This window comes from Chionomys nivalis, chromosome 22 (genome assembly GCF_950005125.1).
Source record: "Chionomys nivalis chromosome 22, mChiNiv1.1, whole genome shotgun sequence".
Classification (NCBI taxonomy): domain Eukaryota; kingdom Metazoa; phylum Chordata; class Mammalia; order Rodentia; family Cricetidae; genus Chionomys; species Chionomys nivalis.
Genome location: NC_080107.1, coordinates 6,361,788 through 6,386,703, shown reverse-complemented (window position 1 = coordinate 6,386,703; position 24,916 = coordinate 6,361,788). Strand labels below are relative to the sequence as shown.

General features: G+C 42.5%; 1 protein-coding gene across 6 annotated transcripts in view; it reads right to left on the bottom strand.

Annotated features, from left to right (window-relative positions):
• Znf385b (zinc finger protein 385B) overlaps positions 1-24,916 on the bottom strand; it is a 342,844-nt gene that overhangs the window by 54,254 nt on the left and 263,674 nt on the right. For 4 of the 6 annotated variants that reach the window (XM_057755673.1, XM_057755675.1, XM_057755677.1 and 1 more), the window contains 2 exons: positions 15,127-15,165; positions 10,020-10,130 (listed from right to left, as the gene is read on the bottom strand). In XM_057755673.1, coding sequence (XP_057611656.1) covers positions 10,020-10,130; positions 15,127-15,165 — 150 coding nt within the window. The remainder of the gene's footprint in view (positions 1-10,019; positions 10,131-15,126; positions 15,166-24,916) is intronic. The other 2 variants (XM_057755674.1, XM_057755679.1) reach the window with 1 other exon arrangement.

Here is a 24,916-nt window from a genome sequence, read left to right as displayed (position 1 = left end):
CGTCTTTCCTAAATCCCAAGAGGCACGGGAACTTTTAGGTGAAGAACAATCAACAACACAATGAGTTGAAAATCTGTAAAGGGGTTAGAAAGAGAAAGCTTTGTGTTAGAAGGGTTCTTAGCAGGAGAATTTTAGAACTGGGAAGTTAAGTCCCTCTAGTGTTCTTCAGGGATGTTGCTAACATCTGGTCAGCCAACCACATGATAAGGTTGAGAAAGACCAAAGATAGCTGTGGTGATTGAGTTGACATAATGTTGGTTTTCTCTCAAGAATGGACCTTGGCGAGCAGGGCTGGGTGTTGGTGCCTTCAGGCTAACGCCCACATTTATGCTTCGTACACCATCCAGTTAGGCTGACCATACCATGCCGCACACTGCTAGAAAAAAAATGAGAGCTAGTGCTCCATGCCATGCGGGGTGTCTCTGTGTCTACAGAAGAGCCAGAAAAATGCAGAGTCTCCTCGTGAGATCTTTTCGCCAGCGCAATCTAGGACCTGACGAGTCTCTCTAACTTGTTATACTCACTTCAAAAACAAAACAAAATGAAAGAAAACTGGTCTTTCTAATGTAGTCTTTTTTTCCTCCTGGTGGTAAATTTAGAGTGTGTGTGTGTGTGTGTGTTATGCACTTACTCCTGCGCTCATCTTTGCAGGTATGCGTGCACCTGTGTGCACATGCGTGGAGCAGAGGTCATCCTGCTCCACTGTTCTTCATCTTGTTTGTTTGTTTGTTTAGAGACAGGGTCACTCACTGAACTTGAACCATGTTTCAGCTAAGCTGCTGACCAATGAGCTCCAGGCATCTACCTGTCCCAGGACCCCAGGCACTGGGGTACTGACAGGTATCAAACTCTGATCCTCCACTGTGTGATGGGTACTTTACTAGAGAAAGTCATGTCCCCAGTCCTGAGGCACCGGTGAGTCTAAAGTCAGTCCTAAACTCTCCACATATCTACTTAAAATAGAAGGAAATGCTGATGACTGAACGTTGCTGTACAGCGCTACTGTGGAAGCAATATTTGAAAGAATTTAATGAGTAACTACTATGTACTTCGAAAAGCTGACTGAACTCTTAAGAGCTCGTTTAATGGTAGCCATTGGAGAAAACTTTTAGCACCCCATGTCCCTGTTCCGTGTAATCACGCTATATTTCTGTCATGCGGGAGCAAAAATTGTTCATCACTTTGTCAGCTCTGTCTGAGAAACAGAGAATTACCTTCTCAGGCTCTGGAGATTTATGCTTTTAATTACCTCCTATCTGCTTCGCTACCCTCCAAACCTAAGAATCAATATAAATAGTCTTATTTATGGGAAAAAATGTAAAATGTTTGACAAAAGCTGGCTATCACTTTCTAGGTTTTCATTGGAAGCTATCGATTCCTTCTATTTTCGGCACCGCACCTTTGTTCTCAACAGAACTGGTTGGGGTTTCAAACTTACAATATTAATTTTTCTAATAATTAGTATGGCTTAATAGTAGATGTAAATTTTGTACTAAGCATGGAAGTTCCTGGATCAGCACCGCGAGTACCGTTCCTGTGGCAGCTCTGTGTTTAATCATCCGCTGCAGAGTTCAGCTAAAGTCCAACCTTCTCCAGCCTACCACAGCCTCACGTTTCAGAGGCAACTTCCTGGACTCTTCTTTTTTTCCCCATTAGGAACCATGTTAGCACAGGCAAAAATCTAATAGACTGGGCACCAGTGCTCGCAAACACGTACAACTTTTTCATAAGTGTGTGTGTAGCTCTTCCTCGTGTTCCTGAGGGATTGGTTCCAGAAGCTTCCTGAGTGCCCAGATCTGTGATTGCTGAAGTCTTTTAAGTAGGATGACATGGCATTTGCATATAACTGCCTGTATTCTTTTCAATAACCTCTAGAGTATCAATAAAATATAAATATTTATATTAAAATACAAATTAAAATATAAATATAAATTTATATTAAATATAAAACAAATTTATATTAAAATATAAATGCTGTGTAACAGTTCTCATGCTATATTGTTTAGGGAAGAAAGTCAAAGAAAATGGTCTGTGTTTTCAGTACAGATACATACAAGACTTTTGAAGGGGGAGGAATGTCCAAGCCATGCTTGTAAGTATAGAAGGTTTTATATTTAAATTATAATTTTATATACTTAATAATCATATTATTCCTTATAAAATTCATATGCAATCATATAAATAAAAACCTAGAGGAGTAGCTACCTCTCCCAAGGGCTCTCAAGAGCAATAGAGTAGATGTGCATAGGTGGTTGACAGTGGTTAGATGCATATTTTTGAGGTAGGGAATAGTTAAAATCAGCCTTAATTCATGTGTAGAAATTGGTTGGATTCATGGGACAGTGACCTTATGCTGGGGAGAGTCAAATAGTAGAAGATGAATTTTCTGAATTGAAAGCAAAGAGTCTGCTTAAGGAAAAAAAAAAGGTTTAATAAAAACATTACCAGTGTTGAAGAAAGATAGGGGAAACAGCATTTGCTACTCTATTGTGTCCGGGGAAGAAAAGAGGAAAAGGAAGAAGCACTAAGGATGAAGAAAAGATTACGTGGAGAATGAAGGAAGAAGCAATGGAAAGGGTTGGAAGAGAACACAGGGAAGAACAAGGAATGACATTTTTAGAGATAAAAGAAAGTTCAAGAATGTCATCAGTAAATTGAAGAGTTCCCTGGACTACTAAATGGTGCCAAAGTTTCAGAAAAATCCTTGCAGCCGACTGCCTGCGCTAGTTCTACTTAAAGGGACATTTCCTAAGGCAGTAACTTACAAGGTTCCAGGTTCTTGGGTGATCTGATTTCTGAGGAAGGGCAGCTGCTGCTGGAACTTGGTGTCACAGGGCAGCTGGAAGACAGGGACAGTCAGGTCTGGTGGCCAAGCACGGGGGAGTCCACAAACAGTGCGTGGGAAGAAAATTCGTGTGGGACCCAAAGTTGTGGCATGATAGCCAACCTCGTGACAGCAGAGAATGCTGCTAGGTGGGCTGTAGAGAATGCCAGTGCCTCTAGCAGATACAGCGGGAAGGCTTCTTAAATGTCACGTGGTGGATGAAGTTTGTTTACAAAAAGGCGGGAGAGTTTGCACTGTGAGATTTTAACTGCTAAAGAAATCAGGAGGTCGGAAGGAGACTTAGAAAAGAGCAGGGAGGTGGAAACAGGCAGGAAGGCCAGAGGGGACAATCTGGGCGAAATGGCTGCACTAAGATGACACAGGCGTACAATGAGGGTGCCAGTGCTCGCAGAAGTACCAATTGCCTGCTAACTGCAGTCCTGGGAATTGCTGCTGATCTCTGAATGGTTGCGATTTTCAAAATTTCAGAGGTTTATAGTCAAGAATAAGAGTGAGGTCACCATAAAAAATGTTCACACAAATGGTTGATCACCCTATCATTTTCTCTTCTAAGCAACCTTTAGTTTCCTGCCTGTCTATAATATTCTGAGGTCAATCAATGAAATGGGATGAGGTCATCTCTTCATATCCCCAGACAGGAAGGCATAAAGCATAACAAGAAGGACAGAAGGCTGAAATCCAGAGATACCAGCTAAACCATAACCCAGACAGGACGATGTCACAAAACACACCAACCTACAAATGCCATAGAGTAAGATAAAATGAAGAGAATGTGGTCTATGCTGGGACTCATAACACTGTAAATTTTGCAAGTTTAGCCCCATGCTAGTAATGAAAGCAATGACATTAGCATCAGGGATACTATCTCATGCTTTATAATTTGTAGCCTTAATGATTCATTCCAACACTTTGGGGTCTATTCCTGAGCTAGAGTCAAAAATGTTTGGTCAGATTACTGTGCTCTTGTTTCTGTTTCCTTACGAAGCACGGGACTGCAGGTGAGATGAAGGTCGTTTACAGTGAACTGTGGTGAGATGACGATGATGATGATGCATGGGGATGATGAAGCATGGGGAAGACGATGCATGGGGATGACGAAGCATGGGGAAGACGATGCGTGGGGATGACGATGCATGGGGATGATGATGCATGGGGATGATGATGCATGGGGATGACGATGTGTGGGGATGACGATACATGGGGATGATGATGCATGGGGATGACGATGTGTGGGGATTATTATGCATGGGGATGATGATGAATGGGGATGACGAAGCATGGGGATACAGGTGAGATGAAGGTCGTTTATAGTGAACTGCGATGAGAGGATGATGACGATGCATGGGGATGACGATGCATGGGGATGATGATGCGTGGGGATGACGATGCGTGGGGATGACGAAGCATGGGGATGACGAAGCATGGGGATGATGATGCATGGGGATGATGATGAATGGGGATGATGATGCATGGGGATGATGATGCATGGGGATGCAGGTGAGATGAAGGTCGTTTACAGTGAACTGTGGGTGAGAGGATGATGACGATGCGTGGTGATGACGAAGCATGGGGATGACAAATCATGGGGATGATGATGAATGGTGATGATGATGCATGGGGATGATGATACATGGGGATGACGATGCATGGGGATGACGATGCATGGGGATGCAGGTGAGATGAAGGTCGTTTACAGTGAACTGTGGGTGAGAGGGTGATGACGAAGCATGGGGATGACGAATCATGGGGATGATGATGAATGGTGATGATGATGCATGGGGATGATGATACATGGGGACGATGATGCATGGGGATGACGATGCATGGGGATGCAGGTGAGATGAAGGTCGTTTACAGTGAACTGTGGGTGGGAGGATGATGAAGCATCTGTGTTTCTAAACACTTAAAACCACGTTGCCCAGCTCTTCTCTTATGTAAAACTCCACTTGTATTTCCTTGATCCTTCTACTGCTAGTCTCCAGGGAACTGGAATTAATATGCAAATGAGAAACTATTTGTGATCTCCCAGCTTCCAACACTGCCAAAAAGGAGAAGAATGTTTGCCTCGAGGTATTATTTGTGAAGTATACACTAGCTCCTTCTCCTGCCGGGGCTCTTCTCTAGAGAGCTACAGATTCCTACTCAGGTCCATCAATTCATGATCATCCCACAGTGTGCACTCATTTATCAACGGACGAAGGAACCTGGGGGCTCATGACAACCTCGTTTGGTTTTCGCTGGGTTAGGAAGATGATGAAGAAGAAAGCAGGAATTGGCATCTGCACGTATTTGCGCCAAGGTCCAGGACTCTTCTGGAAAGTGTGTTATTCCTGGATGGCCGAGCCTGGCCTGCCCCTGGCAAAGTTAATGGTGTCAATTTGTAAAGGTTCACTTGGGAACTGTTTGTGATTAATGCCTGCTCATTTACATAAGGCTTCATTGTGTAAATAAAGCCGTAGCTTCCTGCTTTCCAACAGTGGCGCTCTATTGAGATGGTAAGAGCTGGGCAGAGCAGGCTGCAGAACACTTAGACTAGGTTGCCCTGGGTTCCTGGCACAAGGTCTTCCCTGGTGTGTTCTATGTGCGTTACAGGGAGCCGTGGAGAACAGTCTGTTTACTGTGCAAATTTGCCTTCCAGATCTTTCATAAACATACTTTCTACACTGAAGAGTGAAGCCAATTCAGTCTCGGGCTGATTTAGAAATGTTATTAAAGGAAATAAGGGTGAGCATCTTCTTAATTCTTGCATTAAAATGTAAATAGGGTAATTATAAAATAATAAACTCCCTTCCCAATAAAAAATGCTCAGTTAGAGAGCTCGGTTATGCAGATTACAGCACATTGCTAAACACTAGGAACACATATATGTCACATTTTTGCATTTGCCATCCAGATTTTACAGTTTTATTGCCCAGAATCTAAGCATGACTCAGAAATCTCATTTTTTTTCTTTCTTCTCCACAGGGATACTGGGTAGTGACAGGAAGCTGGTGGTCGTCTGTTAACATGTTTGCAGCTGTCCTTACCTGGATGATGGTGAGCACAGAACTATGGAGAAACTTCTCACACCTCACACCTCCCCTCAAAGCACCCATGGGACAGATTCGTTTTTGGTTCTGTTTTTTTTTTTTTTTTTTTCTATTTTGATTTTGCAAACAGGGTCTCGTGTTGTTCATGCCTCACACTTGCTCTGTAGACAAGGCTGGCCGTCAACTGCTGACTCTTCTGTGTTCTGACATTGCAGGGGTGCATCACCACACCTGGCTTCCATGACACAATAGGAAGTATAATTCTGAGGTCTTAGCTGCCCTATCTGTATGACAGATGTGTTTATGCTCTGTTCTGCTGATGGTGATACCCTGGGGATTATTTTTAACCATAGAGCTGGAACAGTTCATTTTCCCATCATAAAACTAAGGTCAACAGTGTTGGTGTTATTTTCCAGGTTCGAAACCAGAACTTAAATCCATGTTCAAGAACTTTTTTTTTTTTTTTTTTTGAGACAGGGTCTATGTAGCTTGTTTGTCCTGAAACTCACATGTAGACCAGGCTGGCCTTAAACCCTCGGAGATCTGCATGTCTCTGCCTTCAGAGACTCTGAATGCAGTGTTGCACATAAAATTGAGAACACAGTGTAAGGCTGCAACATACTCTCATTTTCCTGTGTAAGGACGGATCCCAGGCAGTCACACAGCCCTTGCTAGAAAAAGCTAACTCTTTGGAATGTCCCACCATCTTCCAGAAGGGTTTCAATTAATCCTTAAACAAAAGTCAACTTACTGGAAATAGTATTGTAGGCACACCTGCAGATTTAGAGGCAAGATGCCCGGATTATGTCCTGGTTCTGTTGTGTATTGACTATGAAAATACATGCAATTCTCCTAAATGGGAAACAACCTACATGGTCACTTAGAAGGTACTGAACAAACAACCACGGGACACAGGCACACAAATGCTAACGGGTACTAAGTAAACAGAGTATGGGGAATACACACAAAAATGCTAATGGGTACTAAGTAGACAGACAATAGGGCACACACACGAATGCTAACGGGTACTAAGCAGACAGACTATGGGGCACACACACGAATGCTAACGGGTACTAAGTAGACAGACTATGGGGCTCACACACAAATGCTAACGGGTACTAAGTAGACAGACTATGGGGCACACACACGAATGCTAACGGGTACTAAGTAGACAGACTATGGGGCTCACACACAAATGCTAACGGGTACTAAGTAGACAGACTATGGGGCACACACACGAATGCTAACGGGTACTAAGTAGACAGACTATGGGGCTCACACACAAATGCTAACGGGTACGAAGCAGACAGACTATGGGGCTCACACACGAATGCTAACGGGTACTAAGCAGACAGACTATGGGGCTCACACACGAATGCTAACGGGTACTAAGCAGACAGACCATGGGGCTCACACACAGAGACTAGTGTGCTACTACTGCTTTCTCAGGAAACGGTCATAAGCTAAAAACAACACAAATTTGTTATTGCCTAATTGGGTACCAGAAATGGGATGTGTATCTCTCTGGGCTAAAACGAATATATTGGTAAGACTGACTTGTAGACCTGCGCACACTCCTTGGCTTTTGGCCCATTCCTTTAACTTCAAAGCCGTCAATGGGTAATCGATGAATCATTAACGACTGTTTCTTTTGCCCTCCTCTTCCCTTTTTAAGGAGCCTTGTATACACCAGCACATGGGCACAAGACACAGTGACGGGCATTCTTTCTGTTTTAGAGACGGGCGGTTACTGCCTTTAATCCCCTTTGTGATGTAATGTAACATATGAGGATCTAGGTTCTTAGGACATTAGCATCTTTCTCCAGCATGTTTGCAAATCAGAAGGTCAAGGAGTGCTCTACATGGACAGAAAGGCTTCTCAGTGAAACACTGTGCTGTGAGAAAGACAAGGCAGTAGGTGGCGAGATGGCTCGATGGGTAAAGTATCTGCCATGCGAACACGAGAATGTCAGCATCCATGCAAAAGCCAAGCGTGGCAGCAATCTGCTAGGGACAGAGAATCGGATCTCTGGAGCTCACTGACCAGACAGTCAAGCTGAAAAGATGAGCTCTAGGTTTAGGGAGAAAACAAGGTGGAGAGATTGAGAAAAACATCTGACATCAACTTCTAACCTTTACACTCTTGGTCAGACATGTGCATGCCTGCACATATACATGTATACAAATACACATGAACATGGTGCATGTGTGGTGCATAAACACCAAACAAATGAACAAACAAGCTAACAGACAAAGGCAGAGAAAAGCTTGCTACTCTATACCTAAGAGAAAGAAAAACACAGTCACATTTAGATATAGCTCCATAAGCCAACTCTGGAAGGTTACATTAAAAAGTATGAAGTATTGATAATAATTGGGAACGACAAGTCGGGCTTGAGGAGTTCAAATGGATGAGATTTTAAAGAGGATGTATTTATCTTTATGTGTGCGCATGTTTCACTTGCAGGGATGCCAGTGTACTAGTGTGTGCTGTACCATGGAGACCAGAAGAAGGTGCTGGTTCCCCGGAAACTGGAGTTATGGATGGTGCTGGGAATGGAACCCAAGTCCTCTGCAAAAGTAGCAAGTACTTTTCACTGCTGAGCCATCTCTCCAGCCCCAAGGCGGACTGATTCTTCAAAGTACCTTGATAACTGTGGGGTTTGTAGTAAGCACTAAAATCAGGAAGTATACATCTTCATGGGTGATTATTGACAAAAAGAGAGAGTTTGGGGAGTCTGGGTATTCACTCTGCTGTTTTTACAACCTGAGGGGAATTGAGATCTCAATAGTACTGAGACATCAAATGAATTGACATCCTATGTTCCTCTGTTTATGTCAGGACATTTAAATTCTTCAGAATGGAATTTTATGAGGTACCCAACAGTCACCAGTCTTTAGTTGAAATCACATTAAATATAATTGTTTAGATCATGATCAACTTCTTTTCCAGTGAGTGCAATTTCATTGTGTTTACTGTGTAGAACTATGGAAATGTCACATCGTGGTATACATGAAGAAAGATGTCTTGTTATTTTTGTATTTCTAAAAACACATTAAATCTGTGGTATGCTCTTTGCAGAATGGCTTTTTGAATCCAGAAACTTGGGAAATCCCACATCTAAGATACAGTCTTCAGATCCCATCTGCACTGGAAACTGGTATTTTTCACTTTTTTTTTTTATTGAGCGATGCTTTTTTCTCTATTGCCCTCCCTTCCTTTCCCTTCTCTTCAACCCTCTACTGTGACCCCCACATTCCCAGTTTACTCAGGAGATCTTTGTCTTTTTCACCTTCCTATGTGGATCCATGTATGTCCTCTAAGGGTTCTCTTTGTTGTCTAGGTTCTCTGGGGCTGTGAACTATAGGTTGGTTTTTTTTCTTTGCTTTATGTCTAAAAGTCACTTATGAGTGAGTACATATTATAGCTGTCTTTCTGGGTCTGGGGTACCTCACTCAATATGTTTTTTTTCTAGATCTATCCATTTGCATGAAAATTTCAAGATGTCATTATTTTTTACTGCTGTGTAGTACTCCATTGTGTAAATGTATGACATTTTCATTAACCATCCTGGAAACTGGTTTTGTTTGGCAGTTGAATATTACCAGATTTCTGCTGTTATTTATTTTTTATACATTTAAAAATCTACTTAGAATTTACCTTTTCCTTGGTACCTCTTTTCAGCAGAATGTCTATGTTGGCTAGTTATAGAAAATTTTTCCTATATTTATATGAATCGGAAACATAACTTGTATAATACACTAGTCTTTGGGTATCTAATAAGATTGAACACATGCATGAAATGTGATAGTTCTTGTCAAAAACTCAGTGGTCTTCTTAGCATTCACGCAGTTTTTTCATAATTTCTAATTTTCAAATATTTTTGACAAGCAAATAGAATCAATGGGATCCAGTATAAAACAAGAGAATGTCCTAACTTTTATGACCAATCACTTGCCCTACTCTTCTTATTTGAAGCACCGAGTCTAAGTCACTTGGAAACTGGACACCCTGGAGCCAGTGGGTCATCAGGAGGAACCGATGCTGAGAGGCCACAGAGCAGGCACAAGTGAAGAGGGACATCTTCAGGCCAATCAGCACCAGCACAATCAACACACTTCAGAGAGAAAAAAGTGATACTCACATCTGAGTTAAAGCGCAGCTGACAGACATTACAAGAAATAACTTGTTTCTTCTTCGGGGGAATGGAGACTCCAAACGTGTGGTTAATGACAGCTTTCTGCACAGGGTCCATCTGAAGAGCAAATGATTAAAAACAAAGGGTCAAAATTATCTTCAAAGGAAAGACAGAGACAGCACTGGGGGCAAAGAAGAGGAGCAGAATTACTCCTTCAGGTTTTAACTCTTAGCTTCCCAATGAGGCGATCAAAGAATCTCACTCACCAGTAAGGCTGGCTCCAGGAATTAAGAATAAAAACCAAAGCAAAACAAACCAAAGACCACAAGAGAATCACCACGCCCCTAGCGATCTGCTATCAATGAAAGGAGGCATGGGACATTTTAAAGAGTCACACTACAGAAAACCAAAGATCCTTGTGTTAGGGTTAAAATTAAGCTGTTAATGTTTTCCTTGTAGGAAGCGATAATGCTCAGCATGGTTCTCAAATGATCTCAGTGACAGTCACTACAGATATATTTAACGTCTTAAGTTTTGATTTATGGCAAAGTTGTAAATGTCAGACTCTTATTACAGAACAGAAAGTGTGTATCTTTATTTTAAAATAATTATTAGCTTTCATGTCCTATGGATTGAAATTCACTGTACTGGAAAGTATATTACAAATGAACACTCAGATGCACGTATCAGATTGGTTAATATGCAATCCTTGTTTAAATATTGATCAAGCAAGGTTTTGATTTATAGCCTACGATTCCTTTTGGCTTCCATATAAAACACACACATTAGGGAAAACGTACAGTAATGAAAGTATTCAGCCGGAGAAACACGCATGATATCGAGCCCGCACCCTTACAGAAACAGTTCTAGACACACGTGGAGTAGATAAAAAGAGACCGTGATGATTCTCCCGTGTACCCCAGAGATTAATCCCCAGCATTAACATCAGACAACCGGCAGCTCATGAAACAATGCAGGCGAAGAGCGATGAATCACTCAACAGGTGTGATGTGAAAGGGCGGGTCAGCTGACACCACCGCCAAGGAAATCTCCCAGGCTCAGAGTTTCACATGGGATTAGTTGGTGACATTTGAGAGAGAAGAAATAAATCCTATCCCTGATCATGCTTATAAATCAAGAAAGTATAAAATTAGCACTTAGGATAACTTAACGCGCAGCGAGAAAGAGGGCAGAGTTATTGCTCTTTATGTCACAGGCAACAAGAGTCGTGAGACGTACATGAGACACAACGGTAAGTATAGAAGAGGAGAGAACTAATCTGGGGGGTGCAGAGCACTAGAGAAACTGGGGGGAGAGAGGGAGAAACTGGGAAAATACAGTGAACTCATATATGAGAGTCTCCAAAAATAAAAATGTGAAGTAATTAGAATTAGCCCCCTTTTGGTACAAGTTTAAGAGTTGGGAGAGGAGATAGTAAAGGAACAGCCACTATGAACACAAGGGTAATGGTTTGAATACGCATTTTCTGGAGTGGCAGACAAGGTGTCACATCCCGACCTAGAGCCTCGTGGATGCTAGGCAAGGGTCACCACCATCTTACCTCAACAGTCCTTGAATTTTATCGCATGAGGATTGGACAGCACAGAATTAAGTTAAACAAAAAAACTACCAGTGAGAAAAAAAAAATCCCCAAAAAGTCAGGAAAGCAAATTCAGGTGTTTGTTTTCTCTGTAGATGTGTCTAAATTCTTTCTGACGGCTCCTAGGGATATAGCAGCATATCAATTTGTATCAGGCCTAAAAATAAAATAGATAGACTAACCTAACTGGCAGTATTTAGAAAATCCCCAAATTTTCGAAGTTGACAGAAGAGCCTGTTATCACGAGATTTTATTCTCAGCCAGGATAAAATACTTCCCATCGGGTGATGTATGAAATACCAAGGACCAAACTGAATGGTCATCTACCAAATGGCAGCTCATGATTGTCACTTAACTCATCTTTACTGTATTCTGCACTATTCCTTTATCTTTATAAGAAGCATATATCAAAGCATAAACAATCTTATTCATTGAACCATAGCTAGAATGTACATTTTTCCTATCACTCATTCAAAAATACATTGAAAATTAATCTTTAAATTAAAAACTTCCATTGCTTAAAATAAATGCATCTCTCCCGGTTTTACCTATGGTACAGCACAGAAGCACATACAAAATTAGAACCTAAAATATTCTAGTTTAAATTTTTTTTTTATCAAACCAAGGTAATTAGAGGTGGATTCAGCTCAATCCCTGAATAGAACTGTTCCTCCTAAATTCTTTTTCAAAGAATTCCCAATATAACTGTATCGTGCTCAAATCTGACATCTGTACCACACCAGACTGAAAACATTGCTTCCTATTTTTCATCCCTAAGTGTAAGTCAAGGCTGAACGCTCCAAATACAGAGGCAGACAAGTTCCCACCACCTGCTTTCCAAAGCACATTGAGGAGGTCCCTGCAAGCCACGGGCACCAGATTAGTGTGCAAGATCATAGATCTCCTCACAAAGTCCATTCAGTTGGGACAGCAGTTTGACGGGCGTCCTTATTTCCTGACTTGCTGCCTTCATTTGAATGACATGCAGCTAGCCATATCAAAAACGTACCTCTGCTGTCTCCCATTTAAAAGGCTGCTTTATTGTGTAGCTTGCTCTTCTTGTGGCGCTCCTAACAGTGGGAACAGGGGCTGTCTGACTCTTTGGCTGGCTTCAGAGAGCCTACTCCTTCCTCATATTGGATAGCCTTGGCCAGCTTTAATGCAGGCGGAGGTTCCTAGTCTCAATGCAACTTGATATGCCATGTTTTGCGATATCCATGGGAGGCCTGCCCTTTTCTGAATAGAAACTGAGGAGAAGTGGATTGCGGGGTACAGAGGGGAAGTGGAGGGGAGAGACTGGGAGGAGAGGAGGCAGGGGAACTGTGTTTGGGATGTAAAATAAATAATTAAAAAAAGAAGGGTTGGCTAATAAGCTCATCAACTATGGCAATGTATCTAACAGAAAGAGTATATTAAATATATACTACTATATTTACCGGGGTTGGTCAGTCATTTACTTTAATGTATAAAGCATGCGAGAACTAGAAAAGGAAGGCTTTTCTAGTAAAAAAATGAATGAGTATTAGAAATACGTACTCTATTTTCTACTGAAAATGATCAATTTCCTTACAAAGATTTTCAGAAAATATCCATGTTTTCCTCTTGTCAAATCCCTTTGATCTTTTCCATAAATGTTTATTTTGATGGCAAGTCCTGAGTACCAGTGTGGATTGAGACAAGTTCACCTCTTGGTATATCTGTGAGGCCACTTCCAGAGAGGATCAGCTAAGCCAGGGATGGGGGTGGAGAAAGAGGGGGCTGGGAGACGATGTGTGTGTGTGTGGGGGGGACACAACCCATCCTAATGTGAGTGGCACTACCCAATAGACTGGGGGACCAGGGAGGAGCTAGAGGGCAAGAAGGAGGAAATCCTGCAGCACAAGCCTCTACTGTCCCCTCTGCCCATCAGGATGGTAGATGCTCAGGTCACCACACCAACCCTGCCATAACAGACTGGAACCCAAGGAACTCTCTCCTCCTATGGCTTGAATGTAAAATGTCTCATGTGGGCTTGGTGTTCCATCTTTCACGGGTGGTGTTAGGGAGACAGATGGTGGAGCTTGGGAGAGGTCAGGCTTCCCAGGAGGAGGCAGACTACTGGGCACCAGCTGCTGAAGGGTCTGCCTGGCCCCCAGTCCCTCCCTCCCACCCTGCTTCCTATGTGCAGTAAGAGGGGTAGCCTCTGCCAGCCACCCACATCATCCCAACAACACAATGTTCCTTCCGCCTCATCACAGACCCAAAATAAAGAGCCACAGACTGTCGGCAAGAACCTCTGAGACTGTGATCTAGGATGCTGTCACTCTTTTTAGGTTGTGTTTCTTTTCTATTTGGGTCACATGATCCCTTGAAACAAGTGCTGGGTTCAGACGTCTGACCTTCAATATCTGAACCATATGTGTGAGACTCAGGTTTGCACATCATACCAAGAGTTTCCATACTTTAAAAAGTAGAATATGTAATATTCTGAAGTTTTGTTTTATGTCTTCCTGCAATGTTCTAAAAGTTAGATAAAAAGAATTACTATTAAATAATTGGCTTTTTTTTTGTCATGGATGGTCATTCTCTGTAGTCATTATAAGATCTGTTGGGTAAATCAACGGTTGTGGTGGAGTTGGGTTGAATGCGGTCATCACCACCTTGAATCAGAGTAGAGTAGCTGAGGTCCTCACTGGAGGGAGGGAGCACCTACGAGGCTCATGGGACTTATGGGTTCAGGAGCCTGCATGTCCTTTATGAGGTCCCCCCCCCCCCGGAGGTTACATAGGTAAGCAACTGTGGAGACCACTGTAGATGAAGTGTTGCTTGCAAATTGCCCGGGGGCTTCTCCGTAGTGCAGTTTACATGAGTTGTGCCTTGGGCAGGACTTCTCGGTGGCACCGATGCCTGTATGTGGCCCATAAGACTTTCTGACTACCTTTGATGTGCGCACACCCCTGCAAAAACCCCAATAAATTTGGCCAGGACGGGTACTATAGACTTGGACAGAGTCCACCCCTCAGCAACTGGGCCGAACAGATGATCCTTCCTGTCTCCCCAGGAAGACACACAACAGTGCCAACTCTTTATTCATTCAGTGATCTCCAGAATGAATAATGGATCCTAGGTTAATAAAGACATTCTCATAAACCCTAAAATGTCAAGTCAAATTTACCAAATGAAAAAAATGCATATGTGTATAATAATTTCATATATAGAATGTTAAGGGAAATTATTAGAAGAACTGCAATTATACACCAAAGCAATATTTTCAAAGATTTAATTGGCAGTTCATAGACATTTAATTGTTAAAAATGAGTTAATTTCAACAATTTATTAAGTGTAAGATGTAAGTTTTAAATGGCCAAATGCTTGCTACTTAGTTATATCAATTTAGCTCATGATATTTCTGTTTGCACAAAAAGTCTACAGAAAGGGAAAATTATGATTTGCTGTGAAATAATCATAAGAAAGCTTATTAAAGGGAAAATAATAAACCCCTGCCACACAGCTCCAGTTTCCAGAATCCCTTACCTGGCAGAATTTATTGGTCCCAAATAAGCCTCTTCTTTTCTAAAAAAAGTAAAAGTTAGAAGTAATCACCTGGTGCTTTGAGAAGAACGTGCAAATTCACATGTATTTACACGACTTAGAAACCCACTTCCGGCTCCCACAAATTCACACGTATGTACAAGACTTAGAAACCCACTTCCGGCTCCCACAAATTCACACGTATGTACAAGACTTAGAAACCCACTTCCGGCTCCCGGAGGTGGAGAAGCCTGAAAAGCTCTAATTACAACAGCAAGGTGGAGCCCTTTGCAGCACTTCCAATGAAAACCACACAGAAGTGAAAAGCAAAGCCTAGCAGTGCGATTAAACGGTAGATGATAGAAACCCAAGAGGGGGTAGTGGCTGATGGCAGGAACCGAGGAGGCGGCTGGAGGCTGGGATGGGGGATGAACTGTGGACGATTGCAATGTTCTAAGATGAACTGATGAAGCTGGCCCAATCACCCGTCCATTACATTTCCACCATCAGAATGAGAACAAACATCCTTTTGACTTTCCCAAGTGACTTACAGCTGTGGGGTGAACCATCACCTGAGAACGGGTGTCTGTGGAGAAACCCAGACACAGAACAGTAGCTCTGGCTGCCTTCCATGGAGATAGGTGGAGTCTCTGGCGCTGTGGGACCAGGTGCTGGGTTACATTTTAGATGTCAGACGATTTTCTAGCTGGGACTTCAAAGCATCATGAGTTTGTTCGCCCATCCAAGACCTCTTAAGAGGCAGAAACTGAAGCTGCATCCCATGTCTTTAAACAATTTAGCTATGGAGGAAGGCTGGGACCAGCAAGAGCCGAGGTGCTACCCTAGGAAGTAGAATTATCATTCAAGAATTATAGAGGACTTTCTTTTATAAATTCTGTTCTTAAGGTAATTTCACTTTTAAGCCAATCATCTACTTATTCCAATGTCCTTAAAACCGTTTGGTAAGCACAGATGACCTACACAGTCCATTAAGGCCACAGCTCCTAAACAGAATTAGAAGCCAGGGTTTTGATCGATCTATGTATATTTTTATATTTAAAAGTCATCCATCCAATAAACACCTCTGGAGTGCTATTGTGGCTCAGATGGTGTTCCGATCTGCATGGGGACACGAGTCAACAATGAGGGGGACATAGTTTTAAAGCAGAATGTGCAACAGGACAAACTAATTAACTGGAATCTGGAGGCTGAACGTCACTAGTAAGCAAAATAAGAAGGCATGGGGAACAAACAAACAAATAAAACAGTCTGTTTCCTGTACAACAACCAACTGGGCTCTATCTCCCTTTTCCGGACTTTTCACACCTCAGGTATCCACATACAAGAGCCTTCTCTTAGCGTGTGACATCAGTGTCATCTTGCAAGGGTCTTTGGAAATTCTGTTCTCCAGATGTGTGCTGTCGCTAATAAACATCACAAGGGCAGTTTGCTTCTCGGAGCCTTCCTTTGGGCTAGGGCATGTGGAGGGGTTAGCTTGCTCAGCTTCACTGAAGAGTCCCCTGTACAGAGGAAGAATTCCCGGCTCTTAGAAGGGCGATTGCTCTTCATTCACCCTTCCCCTTAGGTCCTGGAGTCAGGCTCCAAGCTTAGGCTCGGTTCTCTCTCCACACTGACCCTAGCAAAGGAACAACTGCAGAGAATGGTGGGACCATTATCACCTGCGCAGGATGAGTCTAGAGCTTCTAGAATTCAGAAGGCAGCTGCCGGTGTAAGTACCTCGGAGAAGTGCCTGGGCTTTTGTCTTTTTTATTCTGTCTGCTTTTAATTCAACCCCCATTTCAATTGAGTGCCTTTTATAAGGCTTTCAACAACCTTATAAAATGTGGAATGTTCTGCCCCCTTTTCAAATTGTAGCTGTGTGAACAGAGCGTAAACAAAACACTCTGAAAATACTTAGGAGATTCCAGGTCAGCTGGGGTAGGAGGTGCGGGGTGGGGGTGGGGTGTTGTCATCCGCACCTACCTTCCTTTACTATTGCCAAGAGAACTGCAGTTACCAAACTCCATGGTTTAGGACCTTCTGGAAGTTTGGCTAAGCATCAGCTTTTTAACTGTGACATTATCAAATTACTGTAGTACACTATTCTTCTTCAACTCTTTCTCAAAATCAGACTTACAGAGGAAAATGACAAAAGTGTCCTGTCACACTTCAAATATTCACGAAATGACACAAATATTTATGAAACAACACACTTAAAAGTGACAGTTTCGTTACTGGAGAGCTATGTCTCTCTAAAGTTATTCCAAAACCAGAGATAGGAAAGAACAAAGAGGCCTGTTCAGTGTTTCGGGGGAGAGAGGAGGGACTGAGAGAGGGTAATGGCCGAAAGTGACTACAATTCATTATATCCCTGTGTGAGACTGTAAATGAAGACAGCCAGAAAGCTCGCCCACTCTCTCCCACTCCGCTGGGGCTCTGAGAGTCAACAAGTGCCCCGTTTCTCCCATCGACAAAAGGGGTGGCTTGGAGGAAAAAAAAAACTATTCTTGATCCATTTTGAACATTTAGTAAAGACAGCCGGTCTGCATGTTCTGGACGTTATTCTAGAATCTCATTTTGCAGGATCAAAAGGAACATACAGACTATTAAACTACTTTGTTTTTAGGTGTTAGAATTTCTAGAGATTAAAGGGTTTTTTTTTTTTTAAATAATAAAGTAAAACATAGTAAGATAAAACAAAACCATACTGGAGTTGACAAGACTAAGAGACGGAAAAGAGAAGGCACAGAAATCAGATACCCACTTTTTTACACACTAAAACACTAAATTGGAAGCCGTAACATGTATGACCTGATGCAGACCTGTGCATGCTACCTCAGTCTCTGTGAATGCCTATGAGCTCCATCTTGTTGATTTAGAAGGCCTTGTTTTCTGGGTGTCCTCCATCCCCTCTGGCTCTCACACTCTTCCGACCTTCTCTTCTGCAGGGTTCCCTGAGCCCTGAAGGGAAGGATTTGATAGAGACGTCCCTTTTAGGGGTGGGGTTCCAAGGCCTCTCACTCTTTCCATAATGTCTGGCTGTGGGTCTCTGTATGCCTTCCCATCTGCTGCCAGAGGAAGCTTCTCTGATGATGGCTGAACAAGGTCCTGATCTGAGTGTGTGTATATATACCCCACCCCCAACACACATAGACACACACACACACACTGGAATGTCATTAGGAGTCATTTTAGTGTTCTCTCTTCTGTCTCTCCCTCTTTTCTCCCCTGTTCGCATTTATTTTTAAGCAATGCCTGCCTCACTCTATAGCTGAAGCTACTCTGAAACTCAGTATGCAGCCCAGATTAGCCATAACCTCATGGCAATCCCCTGACCTCGACCTCCCATGTCCTGCATTATAGGTGTTAGCTAGCATGCCCGGCTTGCATGCCTGACTTGATAGACTATTTTTAAGCTGTTCTGAGTAGAAAAAAAATAATCTTTAAAGCCCATTCTTTCTGGCAGTTTTGTTGTTATTTTGTTACCGCGAGATGCCATACGGCTAGTGTGTCTCTCTTATTGACATGGAATGTCTGAACTCTGACAGTAGAAGCAAACATTGTAACTACATATACAATCACCACGTGCCTGGTGATTTCCTATGCTACCCAGGATCAAGAGAAATGACTAAAAGTTGTACTTATGCTGCTGTGTCATTTGAAATGCCACACAAGTGAGTGCTCACAGACCTCAGTTTAAACAAAGAGATGGTCACCTTATTCCTTTGTGGGCACAGTGCTGCTTACACGCGTACCCAGCACAATCTTGAAGTGTGATGATCCTATCGGAGAGTTAGATGGACAAACTAGAGAGGTTCTGAGGCATAGGATTCCCAACTCAGGATAATAACACACATGCAAAGGTCTGACTGGTTGATTCGATGAATAAGAGAACACAGACCAAATTCAACCCAAACTGCAACTGCCGCTCTCAGGGAAAGAAGCTGAGCTATGGCTAAGGGAACTTCTGTTGTTCTTTGCTTCCATTTTTAAACAAAAAAATGTTAAGATGCAACTAAAATCATTAGGAAAGAATATATTTTTTTCAATCAGGATACAAAGAACTTTCCAAGGATGGTTTAATTTTATTCTTACTGCTCCAATAATTAAAATAATTTCTGGTCAAATTATAAGCACAGAATTGATAAATTTGTGTTCACCTGCAAAGACACTGTAACTATACTTCCTACCACATTACTACACAGGCTGTTGAAAGACACGAGAAAACTAAAGTATTTGTAAAGGAGATGAAACTTTTATTTGGGACCATTGAAGAAATTAATGAGAATTTACCTCTATTACAAAATTTAACAGCTCCATACAAGACGGGAAATAGTGGGAAATAAGATTAATATTTTCTTATCCCCAGGGAAGTCACTTCCTTCAAAGTATTGTTTTATTTTTCTCAGTAAAATATATTAGCATTTTAAAAAATCCATGGTTGACTATGATCTGGATGGCACAAGTATAAATACCCATGAAGTTGTTACAGTTCGCTGTTCACAGTAATAACAACAAAGATTGGTTTCACCAAGAGAATGCAGAATAAATAGACTGTCTCCTGCGTTGCTTAGTATCAGGTCTCCTTGGGGTGAAATAAAACAAGATAATATATATCATTGCAGGAACTCAGGCTAAGGAATCTTTTCATTTGAGGGCAGGTTATGAGAATGATTGCTCCATAACACATTTGAAGAAAAGAGCTATCCTAATGTTTGGAAGACAGGCCAGAGAGAAGATAATCTTCAAAACTGGCGTGTGTGTGAATGTCTGCACGTGTGTGTGTGTGTATATGTCTCTATGTGTGTGTGCGTGGTGTATGCATGTCTGTACGTGTGTGTGTGTGTGTGGTGTGTGCATGTCTGTATGTGTGTGTGTGTGGTGTGTGTTTGTCTGTACATGTGTGTGGTGTGTGCATGCCTTTACATGTGTGTGGTGTGTGTATGTTTGTACATGTGTGTGTGTGTGGTGTGTGCATGTCTGTACACATGTGTGTGCATGTCTGTACACATGTGTGTGCAGAAGAACATCAAGTGTCCTGCTCAACCATGACCCCCTTATTCTCTTAAGACAGGTACCTCACTGAGTCAGCAGCTCAGTTATCTGTCACTAGTCTGGCTGACCACTGAGCTGCTTCTACTTCCAATGTTAGGGTCTCAGGCACACCACTTGGCCACCCCTTGTTCTTTATGTGGGTACAGGGAGTCAGAAATCCCTCAGGCCCTTGTCCTTATACAACAAGCCGCCTTCTTTCCCACTCACTGAGCCATCTCACCAGGCTCCCAAAAAACAACTCTCAAAGACATCATTAAATTTCCATAGCAGATACTTCAGCACCCCAACATGCTGTGGTAGTGCATTCTGCTCCTTCAGCCAATAGCCTTTAAGATACCAGCCTATTTAGGCGTGGACTCTTGTACTATAAAAGCAGCTGTAAAGGTGTGCCTGCTCTCCTGCTTCTGGCTCCTGCTTCTGGCTGCTAGACACTGTTCCTGATCACACAGAGGACTGTTATCTAGGACAGTGATCTGTAAGTTTTCCCGTTAAATAAATAACCCTTTTATTATTCATAATTCTGAAGTGGTGTGGGATTGTTTTGTGACTTATACCATCACCAACATAAGTCTGAAAAATATTATTTTAAAAATAGAATTCTTCAGTATTTTTTATTATTATTAATTCTTTGGTATTTTAAGTGTGGGGGGGCATGCCACCTGATTCTACCTTTGACACCAACAGACAGTTTTAAGGACGGCTGGTGTGAGATCATCAAGTTCCTGTAAGTGAGGATAGGTTTACTGGCTTTCTGTTAAAAGACTAAGAAAACACTACAAGAGCTTTCAGAGAGACGAGGGAGGTGATCTTTCCTGATTTAAGAATCAATACACCGCGGAACCAGCAAAGCATAGAAACGTCATCCCTTCAAAACTGCTTTGCCTAAACAAGTTGGAATGCTGCCCAAGAACTCAACATGTACAACACAGTGCTGGAGGAATCAGGTCCCTGATGCAGATTAGAAACAGAGAAGATGAAAAGGAAACTCCTCTAGGTAAAGGCAGAAACATGGGCCTGCTTGATAGATTCTTAGCTCTGCAAAGCAGGAACAGTTCCCCCTGAATATGCCCGATAACTCACTGCTGACTCTCACTCTGAGATTACACTGAGATGCAGGAGGCTTCATGCAATGGATCTGGAGTACTGCAGTCCTCAGACCAGGCTTGGATTTCCTGGGCCACTCCCTGTGTGGTGGTACAATCTCCAGGACTGTCCACGTGACTGTGTAGGTTGGTCTAGTTGGGAACTTGCTTTATGGGTATGACTGGCCTTGAACTCGGGGATGTGCTGCCTCTGCCTGGAAAATGCGAGGGTGGGGCTGAAGGCGTGTGCCACCACACCATAATGCTCCTTTGCTTAATTCTGCTTTGAGACGTAAGAAGTCACACATCTAAAAAGGATCCTAACTGTGAAAATGGAATTCTAGTCGGGACAGGTAGCTCAGACCCGGCAAATCAGTATGACTTTATATAAGCTTCTTCACTTAAAAAAGAGGAGAAAATTTGAGAAATCTAGTGATCTATAGAAGCCTCTTTAACCAAGACAGAACTATTGCTGTCAGACCGAGCAAACAAAAATCTAAGACGGTCAGTTAAATTTCAGTTAAATTTTACATTTCTATTCATCTGTTTTTTCCGGATTGAGTCTAGAGCCTTTCACATAGCTAGGCACATGTTCTACAAATAAGACACACTGTAGCCTTAAACTTGAGTCTTGGGTAAACAACAAAAACAAGATGTTAATCTAACAATGCGCCAAGCATTGCGTGGATATCCAGACGGCAGGAAACAGAGGAGGGGATGAGACTAGAAACCAGGGCTGACCTTCGACGGCATCTTCCCTGTGCCCTTCAACAAGGCCCTGTGCTTTCTAAAGTTTCAGAACCTCTCGAAACAGTGTTACCAGCCGAAGTCAAGCATTCAACACTCAAGCCTGCAGAGGAGACGTCATACTCAAACTGACAGCAGTTCATCCGGAAGGCAGTGTGGCTGGAGCATCCTGTGGGTGAACTCTGATGTCGTCCACCCCTTCCTCTCACGGGCGACAAAGGAGGACACCCAGACTCTCAGATCTGAGCTCCTTGCAGGCTCCTCTTGTCAAGCTTAACATTTTAGGATTTTAATTGTCAAACAGTGCCTGAGTGGTTCTACGGCATGGGCTATCTATCAAAAGCAGCTTTTATTATGTCATGCCTTCCTGTTCCTCTTGTCCCTTTGTGTGACTGTACCTGCATGCATTTATCAGCTCTTCTCAGGAGAAAACGTTCCTGGCTCAGGCTTGTTTTTCCATTTATGTTATAAAAATACATCGCAGTTGTAAGGGGAAGTACAGAGCTGTGCTCAAACGCCTCCCTCTGCTTGCAACAGTGATAATTGCTTTATTGAATAAGGCTCTGTTAATTGTACAGCTTGACATTTAACATTTGTTCCTTTGACTTGAAACTATTTTACATGAATGCAAAGAGGCAAGGAGTTCAATCCAAAAGTAGTTTTAAGTAGAACCATCTTCATTTTCTCTCCTTTATGTTGGTAAGGAAATGGTGATTTCTAGGAAAAGAAAATTCACCATCCAAACTTACTCCAGATACACAAAGCCTTCTTTCTAAATAGAGCAACCACAAAGTACGGACAGTGCAGGCAGTGAAACAAAGTCAGCCAACCAAAAATCCATCTGGATTGCTTACTCAGATACGGCACTGACAGTTCCTAATGGAGAAACAGAGAGGGGCTGGACAACGGCTTGGTGAATAAAGTCCCTGCTGTGAGTTTAGATCCCCAGGACCCATAGAAAATTATCATGCATGGTAGCGTATGCCTGTAACCACAGCTCAGGCACGACTCTGGTGCCGTTCACCTGTAACCACAGCTCCGGAGTAGGGCAGGCACGCACAACTCTGGTGCCGTTCACCTGTAACCACAGCTCCGGAGTAGGGCAGGCAGGCAGGTCTCCGGAGCTTGCTGGCTAGCTAGTCTAGCAATTGAAGAGTATTAGGTTCAGTTTGAGACCCTGTCTCAAACACATCCAGTGTCTGCCCCTGGCTTCGACATGTGCATGAATGCGTGCACACGCACGTACACATTACACATGAACAACAACAAAGAAAGAAGTCAAGAAAAACCTATATGAACGACATCGTGCTTTGTCAGGAAGTACACCAAATGTCTCTCAGTAACACTCAAAAGATTTATTGTTTCAGATGGTGCATGGTGGCACATGCCTGTAATCCCAACACTTAGATAGTAGAGAAAAGATGAATGCCATGAGTTCAAGGCCAGCCTGAGCTACACAGCTGGTAAAACAAACAAAATCCCCAAGACTTTACCATTTGAGCAAAAAGCTATTTACAATATGTCCATGCAGTAGGAAAATGCTCGGAAATAGTCGTAAATTATTAGTATTATTTTTTTCATTTTCTGAAATCAGTTCTATCAGGATGCTTGTCCTTCAATTTTCAGGACATTCATCTGAAATTTTTATTGACCATTATGCCTCTCCCATCATGCCCAACATTTTCACTAAAATTGGACAGATATTTCTACCTAGTAGTACAAGTCATGTTGTCTGAAATGCTTTGTATAATTAGTCGGGAATCGCCAACTATCTGCCGGAATCATCCACAATCTCAATGATTGGCAGTCATCAAAAGACTTTACTCCGACCAGCCCTCCTAAAGTTAGGGTTAAAAGCTGTCCTCTGGGAACCAATCACGCTCTCAGCAGAGAAGAATATTTCGGAGATGTGAAGGCTGAAATGGAGACTATAATCTTTTGTGATTACCCTTGAGGCTGAAGTGAGCACAGAAAGGAAAGTCTATGAATTGCTGATAATTTCCTGTGATGACCCACTCCCAGGAAATTCTGATATTACATGGGCGCCGTAACAAAAGGGCTGTTCCCCAGACGTGCGGCTTCAAAGAGCTCCACATCCGGGGTCCCAGAAGCCACTCATGCATTCTAGGGGCCAGGTCAGGGAGAAGGCAGCTCGCCGAAGACAATGCAGGGTCTGATTGCACCGGGCCTGGTCGGGTGTGTGGCACGTTCTGTCTTTCTAAAACGTGTTTTTTTTTTCTTTAAAATAACTGATTTTAAAAATACATCAGTTTAAACTTACAAAGTCTAAAGACTTAGTATTTTTCTGCTGATATATCTATGATTAAATGCCCCTGAGTAAAATTTGATTTAAGCCGACATTTTTATTCTGAGAAAAAAATGATTGTCTTGCATGTGTATCTATCCTAAAAGTTGTCTATACAACAGTCAGGAGGGAACCTAGTAAGTTGCAATTACTCAGATTTTGGGTGACGAGATTGAGATTCAGGGGAAAAGGTATGTGGGGAAGAGGGGTTGCGGGAGATGTGTAAGTCAAAAACAAAACGCCCAGGGACCTTGGGGAGCAAATGTTCAGTATCAGGACATGCAGGAGAACTTGGTACACTGACTCTTAGAACTGAGTTAAATCACTTCCTAAGTAGCCGCTGGCCTAGCTGTGGTTTCCCTAATGAACAATGTAGACTATGGCATCTTCGAATCATCATGACAAAGTCTCACGGAAAACAGCTTTCAGCTTCCCAAGAGTTTTCTGAGTAACTTTAAAGACAGAGTCCAAGCAAATTAATTGTGCATATTTTTTTCACCCCTAACCTCCACTGAATAGAGCCCTACCAAGCCTTCCCTGAATTCAGCTGTGGCCATCTTTAGTGCGTGGAGGAGGCCAGGTGATTCTGATCTGTAAGTATGGC